Source organism: Gavia stellata, chromosome 4 (assembly GCF_030936135.1).
Source record: "Gavia stellata isolate bGavSte3 chromosome 4, bGavSte3.hap2, whole genome shotgun sequence".
Taxonomy (NCBI): Eukaryota; Metazoa; Chordata; class Aves; order Gaviiformes; family Gaviidae; genus Gavia; species Gavia stellata.
This window is the reverse complement of record NC_082597.1, coordinates 30,905,048-30,922,548: the sequence shown is the minus strand read 5'-3', so window position 1 is coordinate 30,922,548 and position 17,501 is coordinate 30,905,048. Positions and strand designations below refer to the sequence as shown.

Below are 17,501 nucleotides of genomic sequence, written 5' to 3'. Positions count from 1 at the left end.
GTCATAGGAAGTTACTAACTCCAGTTTTAAACTGTAAGGGTTAACGAGATTAACTATAGCTTGAAAAAACGAAACTGCAATGTAAATTACTATACATTATCTAAATGAAATTGAAGTGAGCTTAGTGAAGCTATTCTGATTTATACTGTCTGAGGATCTCTCCCTTCGGCTGATCTGACCAAAAGATACCACAATGCTGATGAAAAATGGAATTTCTGTCTTGCCAAATTCCAATACTCTGACCTCTTTATCCCAAGCTGGCAATAAAGTTTGAAATTTCAACATGCTACACAGAACAGAGATAGGTTAAGGTCAGTTAAAAAAAGCTGAAATACTTCGTAAGATCGTTTGACCAAAATAATTTACTTCAGCATTTCCAAATGGAGACACTTCATATTTGAGGCTGGTAGGTCGTTGTCTTATAAATAATGAAGAAATAATACAAAAATCACATAATGCATAGAATACTCACCTGTTTAATTTAATCACTTGGTGTTTATTTTACTGCCTACCTACTTTGGCAATTATTATTAGATATCTTCCACTGTAATAACATTTTTTGGGTTACTTTGCTCTTACGCTGAACCTTGTAGTGAAAATGTTTGTTCTGTAGTATTGGTAAAATACATCATACAAATATTTGCTGAAGCCATCAAATGTTTCAATGAGATAATGTTTCTTCTGTAGTAGTGGTAAAATGTGCAAATATTTACATATGAGCATCACAAGACAAAAACTTGCCTCTCATTCAACCTTTAATTTAGAATAGTTTGAAGTGATTAAAATGACGATGAAAAGGACTAGGGAAAAAATACTAACGTGACGCAGAAAGCTGCTTGTATAAGAAGTTGCTGTCTACTTGGATTCTACTTGAAGACCACTGAGCAAATATTAACCTCTGAAATTTTATATTTTATTTTGGGACACTTCTAGCTAGAACACCTGAGCAGGCCACCCTGTCAGTCTTTTCCCCACTTTACCTGCTCAAGCATCAGCTCTCTCAAGCGTGTGATCTTCTCTCCATCCTCTGGATGGTTCAAAATGTATTCTTTGACAAAGAATGCCTAAGCAGAATAAAATCACAGAGTAACATAAATTGATTAAATCACATCATTTTTAAACAAGTTTCTAGATGACATTTTTGAAACAAAAGTTCCTTTCTACTGCAACAGAGGATAATAATTAATTATTCACATATGTATTGGTGGAGACTATGAGCAAAAAACATGCAGCCACTCTTGAGTGGAATTTACCAGTTGTTCAATATCCAGAACAGATCCTGAATCAGATTTGGAAACCTGCAAATCAGAGTTGAAACCAAACACAGGTCACCTGAACTAAGTATCTCTTCCCCATTAATTGTGACACAGGAGTTTCAAATAATTAGAGTTAAATTTTCCTGTCTTTTCACACTAGGAGCTTCATTATCCTTTAAATATAAAGATATCTTAAGAACAGTGTGGAATTGTATGCCATTATATGTGTTGGAGCTGTGACATTATCTTCTTATTCACTCTTAATATAAATAATATTTTAAAAAACTCACAATGACATTGATGTCAAAAAGCCACACTTTTCACTTCAGGAGCATCTAACCAACATCCAGGTGTGTTCATGAGCTTACATGACTTTCCACCGCACCTCCAATGCTCAAATTGTACCAGCTATAGCACCCCAAAGTCATTTTACCCACCAGCAATGGCCTGGACATAGCACTCCCCTGTTTGTTCACAATTGCATCTTTCTTAACATGGCACCTATCCTACCCTGCAAGGGGATTATATTGAATTTGCAACAATCCTTGACGCTGCTCAGTTGAGAGATTTCTACACCTTCTCAAAAATGCATTTGTCACAAAAAGTGTCTGGATGCATACCTATACATACACATGGCTTTCTATCCATAGAGTTGAGAGGATAATAGTGGCTGCTCTGTGCTGTGTTTTCCTTTTGCACCTGTCTTAGCATTTCCATCGCATACTTCTTACAAGGTTCTCCATCCAACTTTAGCTGTTAAAATCTTTGCTATGCAGAATCATTAGTAAATATGGGGAGCAGTGGAGCTGGAGATAAATATACTCCTTCCTCTGATTCAGTTCCAAAATTTCATGCTGTGACAACCTGTAACAAGGAAGTGCTGAGACCTGTCTAGAAAATGCTGATACTCTAATGAAGAATATTTATTTCACATGTTCCTTTCACTGCAGATAAATAGACTTAAGAATTCATGTTTAAACTGTTAAAAGGAACCCTCTGATACTTGCTAAAATCCCAAACTTCTGCCAGCTGATGTTTTTTTCCCCCTCAGCTACAAGCTTAATGTTATTTCAATATCAAGCAGGTGGTGTCCCAGTGGTTTTGGGCTAAGATTTATACAGATCTGTAATATGAGTCAGAGATGTAATAATCTTAACTTCAAACAAAATCACCAGTATTTTAGGGAAAAAAAAAAAAAAATCAGAATTTTACTAAATCTGGTGGTTTCCAGTGATTAATCATGAAAGCGCCTCTACTCTTCTTGCACATGTAAAGAAGCTAAAAGAAATATAAGTTATAGTAGAAATTGCAGTTTGAGAGGTGTTAGTGGGCACAAAACACACTCTTCCAGCAGTGTTCAGAAAAATTTCAAAAAAATCAGTGGTTCAGCTACAGCCATTTTTTAGCACGCAGGAAGGTGTTGCATAATAACTATTACTTCGTGGGTTTTCCTGGAATCTGTTCCTGTATTTAAACCAGTGAATGTGTAGCTTTAACACCTGCAGTACTGGCCAAAGTGCTGAATAATTAGAGATGGCTGCTTATTATCACATCAGGAGAAAAAAGAAGGAAAAAAAAATAAAAAGGAGGGCAGAATCAAGAAGGCAGCAGCTGGCCAAAGGACATATTTGCTGGGTCTTACACTTAAAGCTTGGAAGTTGCCCAAAGGAAAGGAGAATAAATGTAAAGACATGGTCATGCTTACCTCAAGACCACATGCTGCAAGACTGAAGTTGAGTTTTGAGCTTCATACAAGACAGAAGACAAAAGCAAGTGAAACAGATAGGCAGAGAAAAGCATTTACAGAGGAAAGGAAAAGGAGGAAGGTAGAAAAGAGAAGAAGTGACAAAACAGCAGGAAGACATATAAAAACAAAAAGAGGGACATGCAAAGAGAATGTGGGTGAAACAGGAAAAAAAACCCCAAATCTCACAACTATTGCTATCTAGTTTTGGTGTTTACAACACAAATTGGTGAAAAATCCTATTTTAGATATATAGCAAGAGACAGAAGAAGAGGACAGAAGGGAATCGAAACATGAACACTGCCTAGGAGATCAAGAATTGCAGCTAAGAACAACAATAAGAAAGGAGCAAGCTAGAACCTTTAATATGCTCGTGAAGAATCGAAAACTATGCAGAGACACTGAGCTAGCTCTGACACTGCTAATTCAAAGCAGACACAGCTCTGACATGACTGTGTTTCTCAAGGGATTCTCTTTGTGGCGCTTTACTATACTAAACAGTTTTGTTGCTGTTGTTTAAAGGCAGCTGGGAAACATCAAACGTGGTACTGCTTTGCTTTAGTCTCACAATTTTCATAACATTGCAGTTTTGATGACAGATTCTAACACTATAGTGGACTCAATTTCTTGTAGTTTAATTTAGATACAGTTTTATCAAATTTAATACTGTTGAGTGAACACCAAATCCTGCAGCCTTTGAGGCAAGTGGACAGAATGTTATTCAACTTGACATTTTCAATGGAAAAGGAACAACCAGCAGACTCAAGTATTTCATAAGACTATTAGGAGAAAGAGGAAGATCAAGCTAAGCTGAAAAAAAAAAAAATCCTTCCTTTCTTTCTACTGCAGTTTCAAAATTCCACAGAACTTTGTGGAAATACAGCATCCCAAATATTTAAGGTTCTCCTAAGGTGATTCAGAGATGATAATAATGAGGAATAACTTTCAGGAACAAATCCAGCGTTAGACGTTTCTCAATTATATGTATTATTTCTTATTAAATTTTTCCAGAAAACAACTTTCCTTAAAAACTTGGAGAAAAGAAAGAAGAAGGATCTAGAAAAATATGATTCTTCAGGATAATAAACTTCTTGTTAAGAATTTTATATGTGTGTGTATATATACGTATGTGTATATATATGTGCGTGTGTGTCTTAAAATTAGCATGTCAGCACACTGAAGTAAATTTGCTGGTCGACCAGAAGTAGTCAGAAGGGGAGGGAATATGTTATAATAATATAGTCACAATTAACTGTTTCTTTAAAAATCCCCGAACAAACCACTAAAGAATGCAAGGCTAATGTGAATCAACTCAATACTGGAGTAAGTTTATGGGACTATCTGCAGCAAAATGGTTGTTACCATAAAGGTATACATATTTAACATCACCTCATCCAAAACTACAATTTGGTATAATTAAAACTATTATTGATACAGTACATCCTGTCCTCAATTCATAGACAGGAGCTGCATCTGTACAGAGAAAGAAATCAGTAAGAAACTGTATTATAACAGATTTTTAATAAACAGAAAATAAATTGCTTACCTCTTGGTATCTAGCAACTCCACCATTAACTGCTGCATCAATGACCCCATTTAGACACATCGTGAGAGGGTTAATATTTTGCATCTGTCGAGTTTGACACTGACTAATGAGTGTTCTCAGCTGTTGGTTCTTATTTTCTAAGACCTCAATAGCATTCTCAAGGGGACTCATTTCCACCTGAAAGAGGAGTGAGGAACGTTGCAAACATACATAATCTTCGGTTGCAAGATGAAACATATCAAAGGTAATTTTTGATTTCTTGAAAGAAAACAATGTTATTCTATGTTCTAGAGTATTAGGGCAGAAAAAGTTCTTCTCACCTGGGCTACACTCTCTGAGCGTACACTCTGAGCACAGAGAGAATTAATTTTATGACGTAATCAAGGACGAAAATAAACAACCCTCCCTCTCTTGTAGATTCATTATCTGACCTTAGGAGATACTCAGCCCTTGCTGCAAAATGCTCACACACTTCAGCCTGCGGCAGAACTGTTGGAATTCAGGGCCTAACTGTCCTTGGTAACTTGACCTAAACTGGGCTCGAGGTCAGGGGGAGCTTCACCATAGTTAAGGGCACAGAGCAGAGCTTAAGTATGGGTGAGCTAGTTCCCCTACCCACAATGAAGTCAACAACTAGACATTATGGATGAGGAGTTTGTAAGCTTTGAGCTAAGATGATAATCAAGATATAGTCAAGAGCAGTCCTTAAGCAGGGTGTGCCTGTCCTCTCTAGAGGGTGTGGAAGCTTTTCTCACAGGTAGCATGAACTGCAGGAAAAGCGAAAAGCTAAGCGATGGGAAGAGTACAGGCCTGTAGTTGCCATAATTTACCAAAACATACAAGCACAGATCTGAGTCATGATCTAGTACATACCCAGGAAAAGTGACTATAATGGTAACACGATAGTAAACTGAGGATCTTCATATTAGGGCTCATATTAACCTAGTAAGGACTCAGTAGGAATCAACTAACAAAATTTCTCCTGACACACACAATTTTTTGATTTTTACTAAATTCCATTTTTGGTTTTCTACAGGAGAATATGAGGCCAGTGAACGAATGACATTTTGTTGCTATTATAAAAGAAAAACACAATAGATTTTTAGAGAAAATCAGTTGTACAATGGTATCCCTATGTTTAATGGGACTACTGTAAGACTGGCTTTGACAGGAAGGAAAATAGTTACGGATGTTATACTCCTGGGCTCAACAATTGACCAATTATTTAGAGATCTTTATATGAGAGGCACTCCTCCGAATACGTTTGAAATGTATTTAAGGATTTTCTAAGAAATAGAAGAACAAGGAAGGAGAAGAAATTACAATGTGTCAGTAACAGATTGCTACATTAGACCCTATTCCTACAGGTTCTGTGTAGGCATGCTTCCCTGCCCGTGCTGAGATCTGGGAACTTCAACAGAGCTCTAGGCAGACACGGAGATATACCCACATGGTGTTTATTATAGTACAGGAACTTGGATAATGTTTACTTTTCAATAATACTGAAAGATAAGTTAAGCTGTAGATATTCTAAGTATTAAACTTTACATCGTGCTGAGTTTTAAGAAAGTAATTTGCTGACATTAAATGTTGCCTTTGGCTACCCATTATCATTCTCAACTTTTTTTTCCTCAACTGTTTAAATGAATCATAAGGGTGGTGCTTTTCAAGATAAGAGAAACCAGACAACTCAAAATACTTTGTAAATAATTTTGTTGTTGCCAGCTTAAAAACTTGCTCAAAGAAATTAGAGATGGGTAATAAATCAAAGTAGTTCATCGAATAAGGTATGGATAAGGAAGTAAACCAACCCACAATATGTATTGCAATCAGTCTCATACTCACTACTTCACGTTTTTCCACTTCAAACCAACGAGATATTCCAGGTAAACTCTGCACCAAGATCAGTGTGGTTCTCTCCACCCATAGACTCTACAATACACAAAACCAAGTTATTTCCTGAATTTGCCTCTATATTTTTCTTAATTATTCCCAGTTTTCTTTATGAATACCTTCATTTAAGTAACAGTATACATTAAAAAAAAGTATTAACATCCAAATTTCTAACTGAAATGTCTATCCCAGAAGCCCATGGCATTCACTTTTCTCCTTACTTTCTAGGACCTACTACTAAGCATTAATTTCTGCTGATTCTTCGCTCTTAAACATGGTATTATGCTTTACTATATGTTGTCCCCTAATCTCCAAAAGTCACTCACAACTAAATTAGCATTTTATTATCTCCTTTCTGAGATAACATCTGAGAAGAGAGACAGTTCAGAAGCAGAACAAGTTCCAGACCACACAGAGTGACCAGCTCTGCTCTGTGAAGTCCTATTTGAGATTCCACAATGCATGGCTGATGGGATACTCAAATGAACTACTGTTAAGCACTTTGTGCAAGAGTTTGTAAAATGACAAATCAACACATAGCATAGCGCTTACACAAAATATATACAAGAAGTACAATTAAAATAAAGCCCTAAGCTTTAATTAGAGAGCAATAGTGACTTAATTTAGCTAATGTATTACCCTTACAGTTCTTTCCTCTAACTTTATAATGAAATTATTATGGGATAATTCTTTTGTGTGTCTCTTTGTGTGTTGTTCTATGAATACCAAAATATATTCTGCATCAGGATGTGTTTCTAGTGGGTCAGAATTAAAATTACACCAGAAAAATGCAAGATGAATTTTCAGTGTGATATTTTTATTAGGAGGAACAGAAGTCATTTACATATTAGGGAAAGAACTATTGCTGTTCTCTGAGGCAATCTCTAAGTTCAGAAGTAGCTTTTAGTCTTGATAACACAGGAACAGAACATTATGCTGCAGTTCAGTCAAAACTGTCTCTCCCTTGCTCTAGGGAGAGGTAACTTTTGGCAATCCTATCCATACCCCAGATTACTTACTTAATGTTTTCCCATTTGCCTTATAAACTTCTCTGGAGGCTGCTCCGCTGTCTCCAGTTCTGCCTTCTATATATCATGGATGCAAAACCAAATGGGTACTTTTTTCTCTCCTATTCCCATATACAACAAGACCTTCCCATCTCCCATATATTTTTCATATTATTTTAATGAAAATGAGAAATGAAATAGTCAAACTTGTGCTATCGTCTCCTCTAGAGAATGCTATATCACACTTGGTTGAATAACACAACTGTAGGTGATGTTTCAATAATACAACTATTGTGGACGTTACAAATTAATCCATAGGTCCAGTAGCTCAGGAAAGGGCATGGTACTTTACCTTGAATTCATTTTCCTTGTCCTTAGTCCCTTTGTGAAATGGCCTGTCATATCGGAATCGCCATATGTGATTTACTTTGTAAAAGCTCTTGATGTTATCGGGAATGCCATCTCTCTGCAGGACTTCCTGGTTCTCTGGAATTGGTGTCACTGCATAAATCTGCAAATCTATATGTAAATAGTTAAGGCTATCCCACTTCATTCAAATTAGCAAAGCATATTGACTCCTGAAGCATGACAGAAAAAAAAAATTCTTTAAAAACTGTGTATCATGAAATGCTTCTAGACTCTTAATAGCTTGGGAAAGGAACCTGAGAGATTTTTTAATGTTTTGGCATTTCTTTGTGCTGTTTTGTTGAAAAATTCATATTTATTTTTGAAATAGAGCTACTTACATGGAACAGTACATGCAGTAAAGGGATTTAGTTAAATATATTCTTACACACAATATGTCATGCCACGCTAACATTGTGTTGTATTGAAAGAACTTGAATTACTGTAACTTGAACTGATACACCATTATCGCAGCGGTGATAGTTCTACAAGTATTTTGGCTAAAGTAAGAATCTTAATAACCTGTCAAGGAATTTTTAAATAAAACCAACAATTACACAAAAACCATCCAAACATAACAGAGCGACTGGGACAAATTGCAGGGGAATTCTCACCTACCATTTATTTCAGTGGAGGCACATTGTGATTGAAATTGGCTATAGGTGTACCTGCATTTTTTAAAAGCATGAAAGACGTAACTGCAGTGTATGGGTTTGTGATTATGTGGATACACTGTGCTTCTGCCTGAAAGATGGTCTCATCTGGCTGATTAGCATGTTGCATAGCAATGGCATGTGGGAACTCATTCAACATTCGCTGCTGGAAGGCCTCCAACCTTTCATAGTCATGTCCTCGGCAAACAAATTCCTTATTCTGAGCAAAGTAAGAAAAAAAAACAAGAGCAAGTTATGTGAAAGTAATTGGGTATCATTAGATAGATCCAAACACATGCTCTTAAATACAGACTTTCCAGGCAATTTTTACATCCTTTTAAGAAGGAAAAAATAAGAAACAAAAGTCAAGAATGAAAATCAGAAATCTAGAAAGAACAGGTTACTTGGAAGAAGGAAATTTTACCATATAAAGTATATTTTATTCAAAAGTCTGGAAAAATTGAACAATTATACTTAAAGTTTTAATAAAAATCTGAAGGGAGAAATTGTTCTTGTTGGATTAAAGTATGTAACTAACATAACATATCAGATTGTATAAAATATATAACAAAAATATAATGCAACAGACAGTTAAAACAATGAAATGGGCTACTAGGAAACTTTGCCTTGAAGTTATACAATCCTGAAGAAAAACAATGCATAAGAAAATGGTAGAATGCATTCAGTTTGCCTTATCCTCTAAATGCTTATGAATTATCAGCCTGGTAAATTAAAATTATCCATTTTTTGCAATATGAAGTAAAAGAATACTCCTGGCTCCAACATAATTTCTTTTACCTGGATGCCCGCTATGAAGTTGCACTATTATTTTCATGAGATTGTACAACATCAATACAGACACAACACACAACCTATATTAAGCACGAGATGCCTAGATCTGGAGTACCCGTTGGAACTAGTCACTGACCATGGTGGTGCTGAGGGCTTCCTGTAGCTGTGGACAGTACTTTTTGGTTTGATTCTCTTTGCACATGTTTGAAATAAGGAAATATCTTAACCATTTTTCTAAAAACTGTTAAATTAATTTCCTTTTAAAATCTGTCTTAGAAAATTCTAAAAAGTCATTACTAATGTGTTCCTCTTGAAGCAGACTTAGATAGAAACAGCTGTTGTCTTTATAGTATCTTGACAACAGAGACAGGAAGCATTGAATTCTGAGAGCCTGGACCTTCACGGGAATTGCTACAAGAAATCAACTGTAATAGTGTTACTGTGCAACTACAAATTAAAATGTGAAAGCTTCATTCTGAAGCTTTATTCTTTTTTCCTTCTATAGCAAACACAGCCAGGCTGTTTCAAAGAGTTACAAACTGTTTTGCCATAAAAAAAATTAAATCAAATGTAGTAAGTTTTGAGGTGTTCCTTGTTGGTGCTGCAAGCATAAATCTGTGCTATGTACATTTAACTTGGAAAACGCATAAATACTTCCTGGGCAGATGCATAAGCAGTGAAAGACCTACAGGTCTGAAAGTACTGCACAATTGTGCAACATTGCCCAGTACTTTTACTTCATTTGTTGACGTATTTTTAGTAATCTAAACATTATATTCTTTCTAGTTAACATTTTCAAATTGGTTTATACAGTTGTTATATTCAGATGACTACTAGGTAACATCAAAAACTACGTGCCCATCAGATTCTTTTTCTGCATTGCTTTTAAAGGGGAGAGTTTCATGCTATATTTACCATTTGGCATTTGTCATTTTCCTTACCACAAAAGTAAAGAAAACTTAGGCTTTTTAGGCCTCCACCATACAGAGGAGGTTCCTTTATCACTTATTTGAATTACCATAGGAAGAGGACCTTGGATTACAACTGCAGCGGCTCCATGAATAAGATGGGTTCTGTTCTCTTCCCAAGGTGACAGTCAATGCAGCTAAATTGCTGCAGACTGTGGAAGAGGAGAACAGGGTAAACACGACTAACATTTTCAAGGGCACTTCAGTAACTTCAGAATCCAAGAGCAATGGCCAAGGGTAACTTTATCTATCTTGTCAGTCTTAGTACATTGATAATCAATGAAACTCAGCATGTTGAATTTCTAAGTAATTTAAAAAAAAAAAAAGTAACTTGGGAATGTAATTACTTAAATGCTAAATTACTCATGTCCCACTGCCAAGGGATACCTCTTCTGACAGCGTTCTGAGTGACCACCAGCAGAAGCAGAACAGGATAAATGGAACAAACTATCATGAAAAGATGATGTTAGCTTGTGGAATAGTATAGGTGCATGTTTTCCAACATAAACATGAATATTATATGAATGGGAACATGAAATGCTGGAAACCTAGCATTTGTCTTTCCATTAGACAGGACCTTTTCTTAACCATGAAAATATGAGGATATTTCATTAATTACCACAAAGAATTCCCTGTTTCTCATAGGATAAGAACTTGTATATGGTATGATCAAATTCTCACACAGAGAATGTGATTATGAATGACAGCACGAATTCCAGAATTAGTCCATTCTGTTTATTTTCAATTCACTTACTCTCAAGAAGAATGGGAACTTTTTCCCATAAAATCCAACTCTGAAAAATTCTGGCTCCAAACGCTGTTGATCCATAATTTTATCATACAAAGATGCTTCCATCATCTGGGTAAGATTGATAAGAAATGCAATTAGTCTTTTTTGAAAACATATTTTTACCTTAAGCTATCACAAAAGGGAGGGTCTTCCAGCACACTGCTTTGGAGTACTGGAATTGCGATGCACTTCTGAGTAACAAGGACATCTAGAAGTCTCTGAATGCATCAGATTAAATAATTATACCTCTTAATGACCTGAAAATTTCCAAGAATTAAACAAAAATTGCTTTTAAATATGAAGTACCTATATTAAAGGGGTAAAATATTAGATTAATGACAACATGCATAGTTTTTTAATGAAAAATGGAGGTAATAGAAACAGTTTGAAACATATGACCCAGTAATCTGCTAATCATCCAAACACATGGCAGTAATGTGATCAGTTTAGTCAGCAAAGTCCAGTTCAAGAGTTGTGTCCAAATCATACCAGATTCCAATGATTTAAGCATCTAATGTGCCTTTAAAAAATCTCACAACATCAATTAACATCATTTTTGATCAATATATCCTGCTTTTATTTCACTCAAAACACTGACAGAAAGTGATTTTAATGTTTAAGTCCCCTTTTTCTGATGATATTTCAGCAGAGCATTCTCTGTTAATAAGTTTGTAATACTGTGAAAAAAGAACAGTATTAGCCCTATTTTAGGTAAAGCAGACAGCTATTTAATGTGTATATGTTATCAATAGCTGCCTAGTTATATTGCTGTGAGAGATTCCCGCACCTCCATTTTTGGATTGACACAGGTGGCACAGATATAATAGAAGGATATTTCCTAATTCAAACACGAACCACATTAAATACAATTAATTAAACATGCATAAACTAATTATTTTATTCACATGATGATAGTCAGTTTGCTTTTGCTTATAGGATTCTGCCACTGGGATAGCTAAATATATACGGAAAAAGCAGATTACAGGGAGTACTGCCACATAGCTCTGTGTTGAGAATTTTGCAGGACAATGTTAAGCAGCTCTGGACTAAGTATACTTCAGTCAGTCATAGCAGCAAGCATCCTAGACATACAGAATATTTAAAAAGGAAGCTGTAATATAAAATTGAATCCATCAGAAGCAAACAAGAAACGGGAAGACTAAGTAATCTTTAAAATACAGTATCAGAAAGAATGAACAATGCTTAGAGTTCTAGGAAAAATGAGAGAGAAAGCAGGAAGACTGTGTCAGGAAAGATTCATTTTGGCTATATGATATTAAACAGACCATATTTTTAAGAAGTAAACAAAAAAAATTGCAAAGGTGTACAGTGCTTATTGCAAGATGTTTGCTCACAGTTACAACTGCAAAGATATATTGCTGCTCCTAGGAAATGACTGCATAGAGCACATCTCCTGGATAAACCATAGGAAACCAATGAAAGTGAATTTATAATGTATTTTTTCTGCATAAGCATGCACACAAAAGGGGTGCTGTACAGGTACAAACGTTGCAAGATCATTTATTTTCCCATTTTTCTTCAAAAAGCTCACACTCCTTTTTTATAATCTTTATTATAGAAAGAAAACACAAGATAAAAAAGAAAGTTTGCAAACCAAACCTAAGGACAGTTCTGTGGCAAATTTAATTTTCTAGGTAGTATTTTAAAACCCAAACTAAAAAGCTTTTGCATCTGTGATTGATGAAAAGTACTCAGGTACATTACCCTCATCTTGCTGAGGTTTCTGTAGTCATAGTAGCTCTCATACTGTTCTGCAATTTTCCTGCATAAGATAATGCCATTTTCCCAACACTGCAAGCAAGTAAAAGATGTTCAGTAATTTCAAAGCAACTTTTTGACAATTCGTGTTTTATTACTGGTCTGTTCTTTCTATACTAAGTCATACTTCCAGTAACTGAAAATACTTGAACATATTGTCCATTAGACATACTGATAGCTGCTGAGTAATACTGATGAATTTTTTGAAGGATCAAAAAAATATTTAGAGACTTATTTAATAAATGATTCTTACAGGACCATCACTGCACAAGACACAAGTCATTGCAAGAGTTATACACATCTCTTGATACTACATACGAGATTGATTCAACAGAGGATGATTTACACATTTTAAATTCGTATTCTTAACATATCCTTAACAGATTGGAAAATATTTTATTGCACTATATAATTTAAACTCTATAAGCTGATTACAGAGTTTTCTGAAAAAACTGATGATTAACATCAGTTTCATTACATTTACAAGGCTTACATGGATATTGCACTATCTACACAAAACTGTAATGAATTGCTTGTTTATCACAAGACAAATCATCATACAAAGGTTATATGAAATTTTAGACTACAGGATAATTACTCTCACTTAATTCAGAATCAGCATTCTCAGTGATGACAATGAACTGTGATCCCTAAAACCCACTCCTTTTTAGAGATTCTGCAATTGCTGTTCTAAAAGACACTAAATGATTTAGAAGGTGTAAACATAGTCCTTATAATCCAAGACCCCTGAAATTTTTTCCTCACTTGGTCACTAACTGAATTTCATAAGCTTTATGTGGCTCATTTTCACCACCTTTAAAATGGGGAGAAATTATACTATCTTTTATAAAGTACTTTGACAGTTACAAAGCAAATTGTTACACAAGTGCAAATTATTCTCATGTGTAAGTGTGGAATTTCTAGGATACAAACACAGGATTGGAAGAAACCTACTCGGTCACTAAGTAACTGCTTAATCAGGCATTAACAAACACTTCCCCTCTATATGAGAAAAGACTGCAACCCTGGAAGTAATGTCCTAAAATGAATAAACGATCCTTTCCAGATCCACTCAGTAAAATAGGACTATTTTACCTTTCCTCTATCAAAGTTTTGAATAATGGTCAGATGGAGACACTCTTTACGTTGCCACTCTGTTTGCATGGGATAGTTGAGAAATTCTCTCAGTGGCCGATCAGACCACTCCAACAGCTCATCGTACAGCAGGAGCGTGTAGGCAGCCTCTACAAGACAAATTATAGCACGGTACTTATGAACACCAAACAAACAAAACAGCCAAAAAAAATACAGAGAAATGTGAATGGTCCTTATAAGATGCACCTTTTTAATGGGTAACTGATTTATTTCAAGTATAAGACAGATGGTAGCACTGGTTTTGGCCAGAGTTACTATCTACAGTTACAATAAATTCAGCTTACAATTTTCACACACTATTTAGAGTGGAGTCACCGGGACAGCTTTCCTGGAGTCTGACAATAGAAAGGGGACAGAGAAATAAAAAAAACAATTTCCTGCTTAACCCTAGTCTTCCCTACTGCTTAGGAGAAACTCTGAATGGCTCTGCTGTCTGAGCAAAGGAACAAGGGCCAGACAATGAGGAACATCAATAAAGAAAGAGGAAAGAAGGTAGATAGGACTGTGAACACAGTCTAAATACATCGGGGCTGTGAGGGAAATGGAGAGGCAGATGTGTGCTTAATAGACTCCAATCTTTCCATAATAGAAATAAATCCCTCATAGCTGAGCCTTAACACTCTACCATAACAAATAATTTATAAGTGCACAGAGAAAGTTGCGGGGGGGTGTGTGTGTGTGTGTTATTTATTTATTTTTAGGTTTGGAAGGATCAAACCTATTGTTGCCCTCTGGTCAGAGAACTGTGTAGTAATCTTTAGATCATGGCTGGTAGAAATTATCTGGGAATAACAAAATTATTATTATTATTTTTACTTTGATTTAAAGAATATCTCCGAAATGGTACACTAAAGCTAATACTAAACTAATCTCTCTATTGCAAATTCAGACTTTGGCCAATTACGAAACACCAGAATTAATACTGGTTATGTCACAATTCAATTTGGCTAACTGTGCATATACAATGTTTCTATAAATATATTAGTGACAAAAGGAGGGCTAAGGAGAATCTTCATCCTTTACTGGATGCGGGGGGAAACACAGTGACAAAGAATGAGGAAAAGGCTGAGGTACTGAATACCTTTTTTGCCTCAGTCTTTAATAGTAAGACCAGTTGTTCTCTGGGTACCCAGCCACCTGAGCTGGAAGATAGGGATGGGGAGCAGAATGAAGGCCCCACAATCCAAGGGGAAATGATTAGTGACCTGCTACACCACTTAGACACCCACAAGTCTATGGGGCCGGATGGGATCCACCCAAGGGTACTGAAGGAGCTGGCAGGAGTGCTCACTAAGCCACTTCCCATCATCTACCATCAGTCCTGGCTAACCGGGGAGGTCCCAGTGGACTGGAGGTTAGCAAATGTGATGCCCATCATCAAGAAGGGCCGGAACGAGGATCCGGGGAACTACAGGCCTGTCAGCCCGACCTTGGTGCTGGGGAAGATTATGGAGCAGATCATCTTGAGTGCCATCACACAGCATGTACAGGACAGCCAGGTGATCAGGCCCAGTCAGCATGGGTTCATGAAAGGCAGTTCCTGCTTGACTAACCTGATCTCCTTCTATGACAAGGTGACCCACTTAGTGGACGAGGGAAAGGCTATCGATGTAGTCCATCTAGACTTTATTAAAGCCTTTGACACCATTTCCCACAGCATTCTCCTGGAGAAACTGACTGCTCATGGCTTGGACAGGAGCACTCTTCACTTGGTAAAAAAACTGGCTGGATCGATGGGCCGAGGCCAACTGTATGCGGTTCAACAAGGCTAAAGGCCGGAGTCCTACACTTGGGTCACAACAACCCTATGCAGTGCTACAGGCTTGGGGAAGAGTGACTGGAAAGTTGCCCTGCAGAAAAGGACCTGGGGGTATTGATCAACAGCCAGCTGAAGATGAGCCAGTAGTGTGCCCAGGTGGCTAAGACGGCCAACGGTATCCTGGCCTGTATCAGAAATAGTGTGGCCAGCAGGAGTAGGGCGGTGATCGTGCCCCTGTACTCAGCACTGGTGAGGCCACACATTGAATCCTGTGTTCAGTTTTGGGCCCCTCACTACAAGAAGGACATTGAGGTGCTGGAGCATGTCCAGAGAAGGGCAACGAAGCTGGTGAGGGGTCTGGAGCACAAGTCTTATGAGGAGCGGCTGAGGGAACTGGGGTTGTTCAGTCTGGAGAAGAGGAGGCTGAGGGGAGACCTTATCGCTCTCTACAATTACCTGACAGGAGGCTGTTGATGAGGTGGGTGCTGTTCTCTTCTCTCAAGTGACAGGACAAGAGGAAATGGCCTCAAGTTGCGCTAGGGGAGGTTTCAGTTGGATATTAGGAAAAATTTCTTCACCCAGATGGGTTGTCAGACATTGGAACAGGCTGCCCAGGGAGGTGGTTCAGTCACCATCCCTGGAGGTATTTAAAAGATGTGTTCGTGAGGCACTTAGGGAAATGGTTTTGTGGTGGACTTAGCAGTGTTAGGTTTACAGTTGGACTTGATGATCTTAAAAGGTCCTTTCCGACCTTAATGATTCTATGATTATTGTTTTTTAAGCTAGTGTTCATAGTCTATTTTTCCACTCACAGGACCACTTTGCATCAGTCAGTACAAAGATGAGCCACGTTCTGGAGACGTATTGCACTGGAGAAATTAGTTGCCTAACGGACTTATTGTATTGTGGGTTTTATACGTTGTACATAAGGCAGAAAGTAACTATAAAGTACTAAAGTACTTTTTATGCCAAGATAAGGTTGTCCCAGACAACCATATCCTACTTCTGCCTCTGCCATATGAGTTCCCATAAGACAGGTGACTTAAACCAAACTGTACAGTTTTTTCTTACAGTAGTGTTTCTCTTATGCGTCCAGTTTAAGAACCTGTGGATGAAAAACCATCACTGCAGCAGATGTTTGTGGGAGAGTGTGCTTTGAATCCAAGTGTTCTAAAATGCTAAGCATGATGCAAATGATCCTGCACTGCAATACATATGTGCAAGGGAGACAGCTGAAGTTACACAGACAATCTTAATTCTGGCATCACACAGCTTTCAGGCTGCTTGACTGGTAACATCCTTTGTCATAGTTTCAAGCTACAGTTTGATACTCAAAATATGCAGCACATTTATATACCAATTTAAAAAAATCCATGAAGTTGATAACAACAAATCATTCAAAATCATAAGGAAGCAAAAGATAGCAGAGCATAAATACATGTCAGGATAGCTCATTATGACCCTTCCCTTCTAACTTGGCATGCAAGTCCTTCGTTTTAACAGATTTTTGTCTGCCATATCAATACTTTCTTTTTATTTATCATAAATGTATATAGAAGGTTTCTAAAATAACAATGGCCATACTGGATGAAAGGTGTGAAGAGTCCCTCTACCCAGTATCCTACGTCTGCCAGTGGCCAGCATAAGAAATAATATATTGGTACCTTTGGGAAAAGTCTGTAAGTAACGGCTGTGCACCAAAGCAGTAAGGAGAGATAAACAGGGTTGACTTACAATGTGGGAAATTCAATTTA

The 17,501-nt window shown here is 36.9% G+C and overlaps 1 protein-coding gene across 1 annotated transcript in view; it reads right to left on the bottom strand.

Moving 5' to 3' along the window:
• Positions 1–17,501, bottom strand: part of DOCK4 (dedicator of cytokinesis 4) — a 224,539-nt gene that overhangs the window by 13,786 nt on the left and 193,252 nt on the right. The window contains 8 exon segments of the mRNA XM_059817216.1: positions 981–1,064; positions 4,547–4,723; positions 6,392–6,478; positions 7,799–7,965; positions 8,583–8,724; positions 11,019–11,123; positions 12,780–12,866; positions 13,929–14,077. Of these exon segments, the coding sequence (XP_059673199.1) occupies positions 981–1,064; positions 4,547–4,723; positions 6,392–6,478; positions 7,799–7,965; positions 8,583–8,724; positions 11,019–11,123; positions 12,780–12,866; positions 13,929–14,077 (998 nt within the window).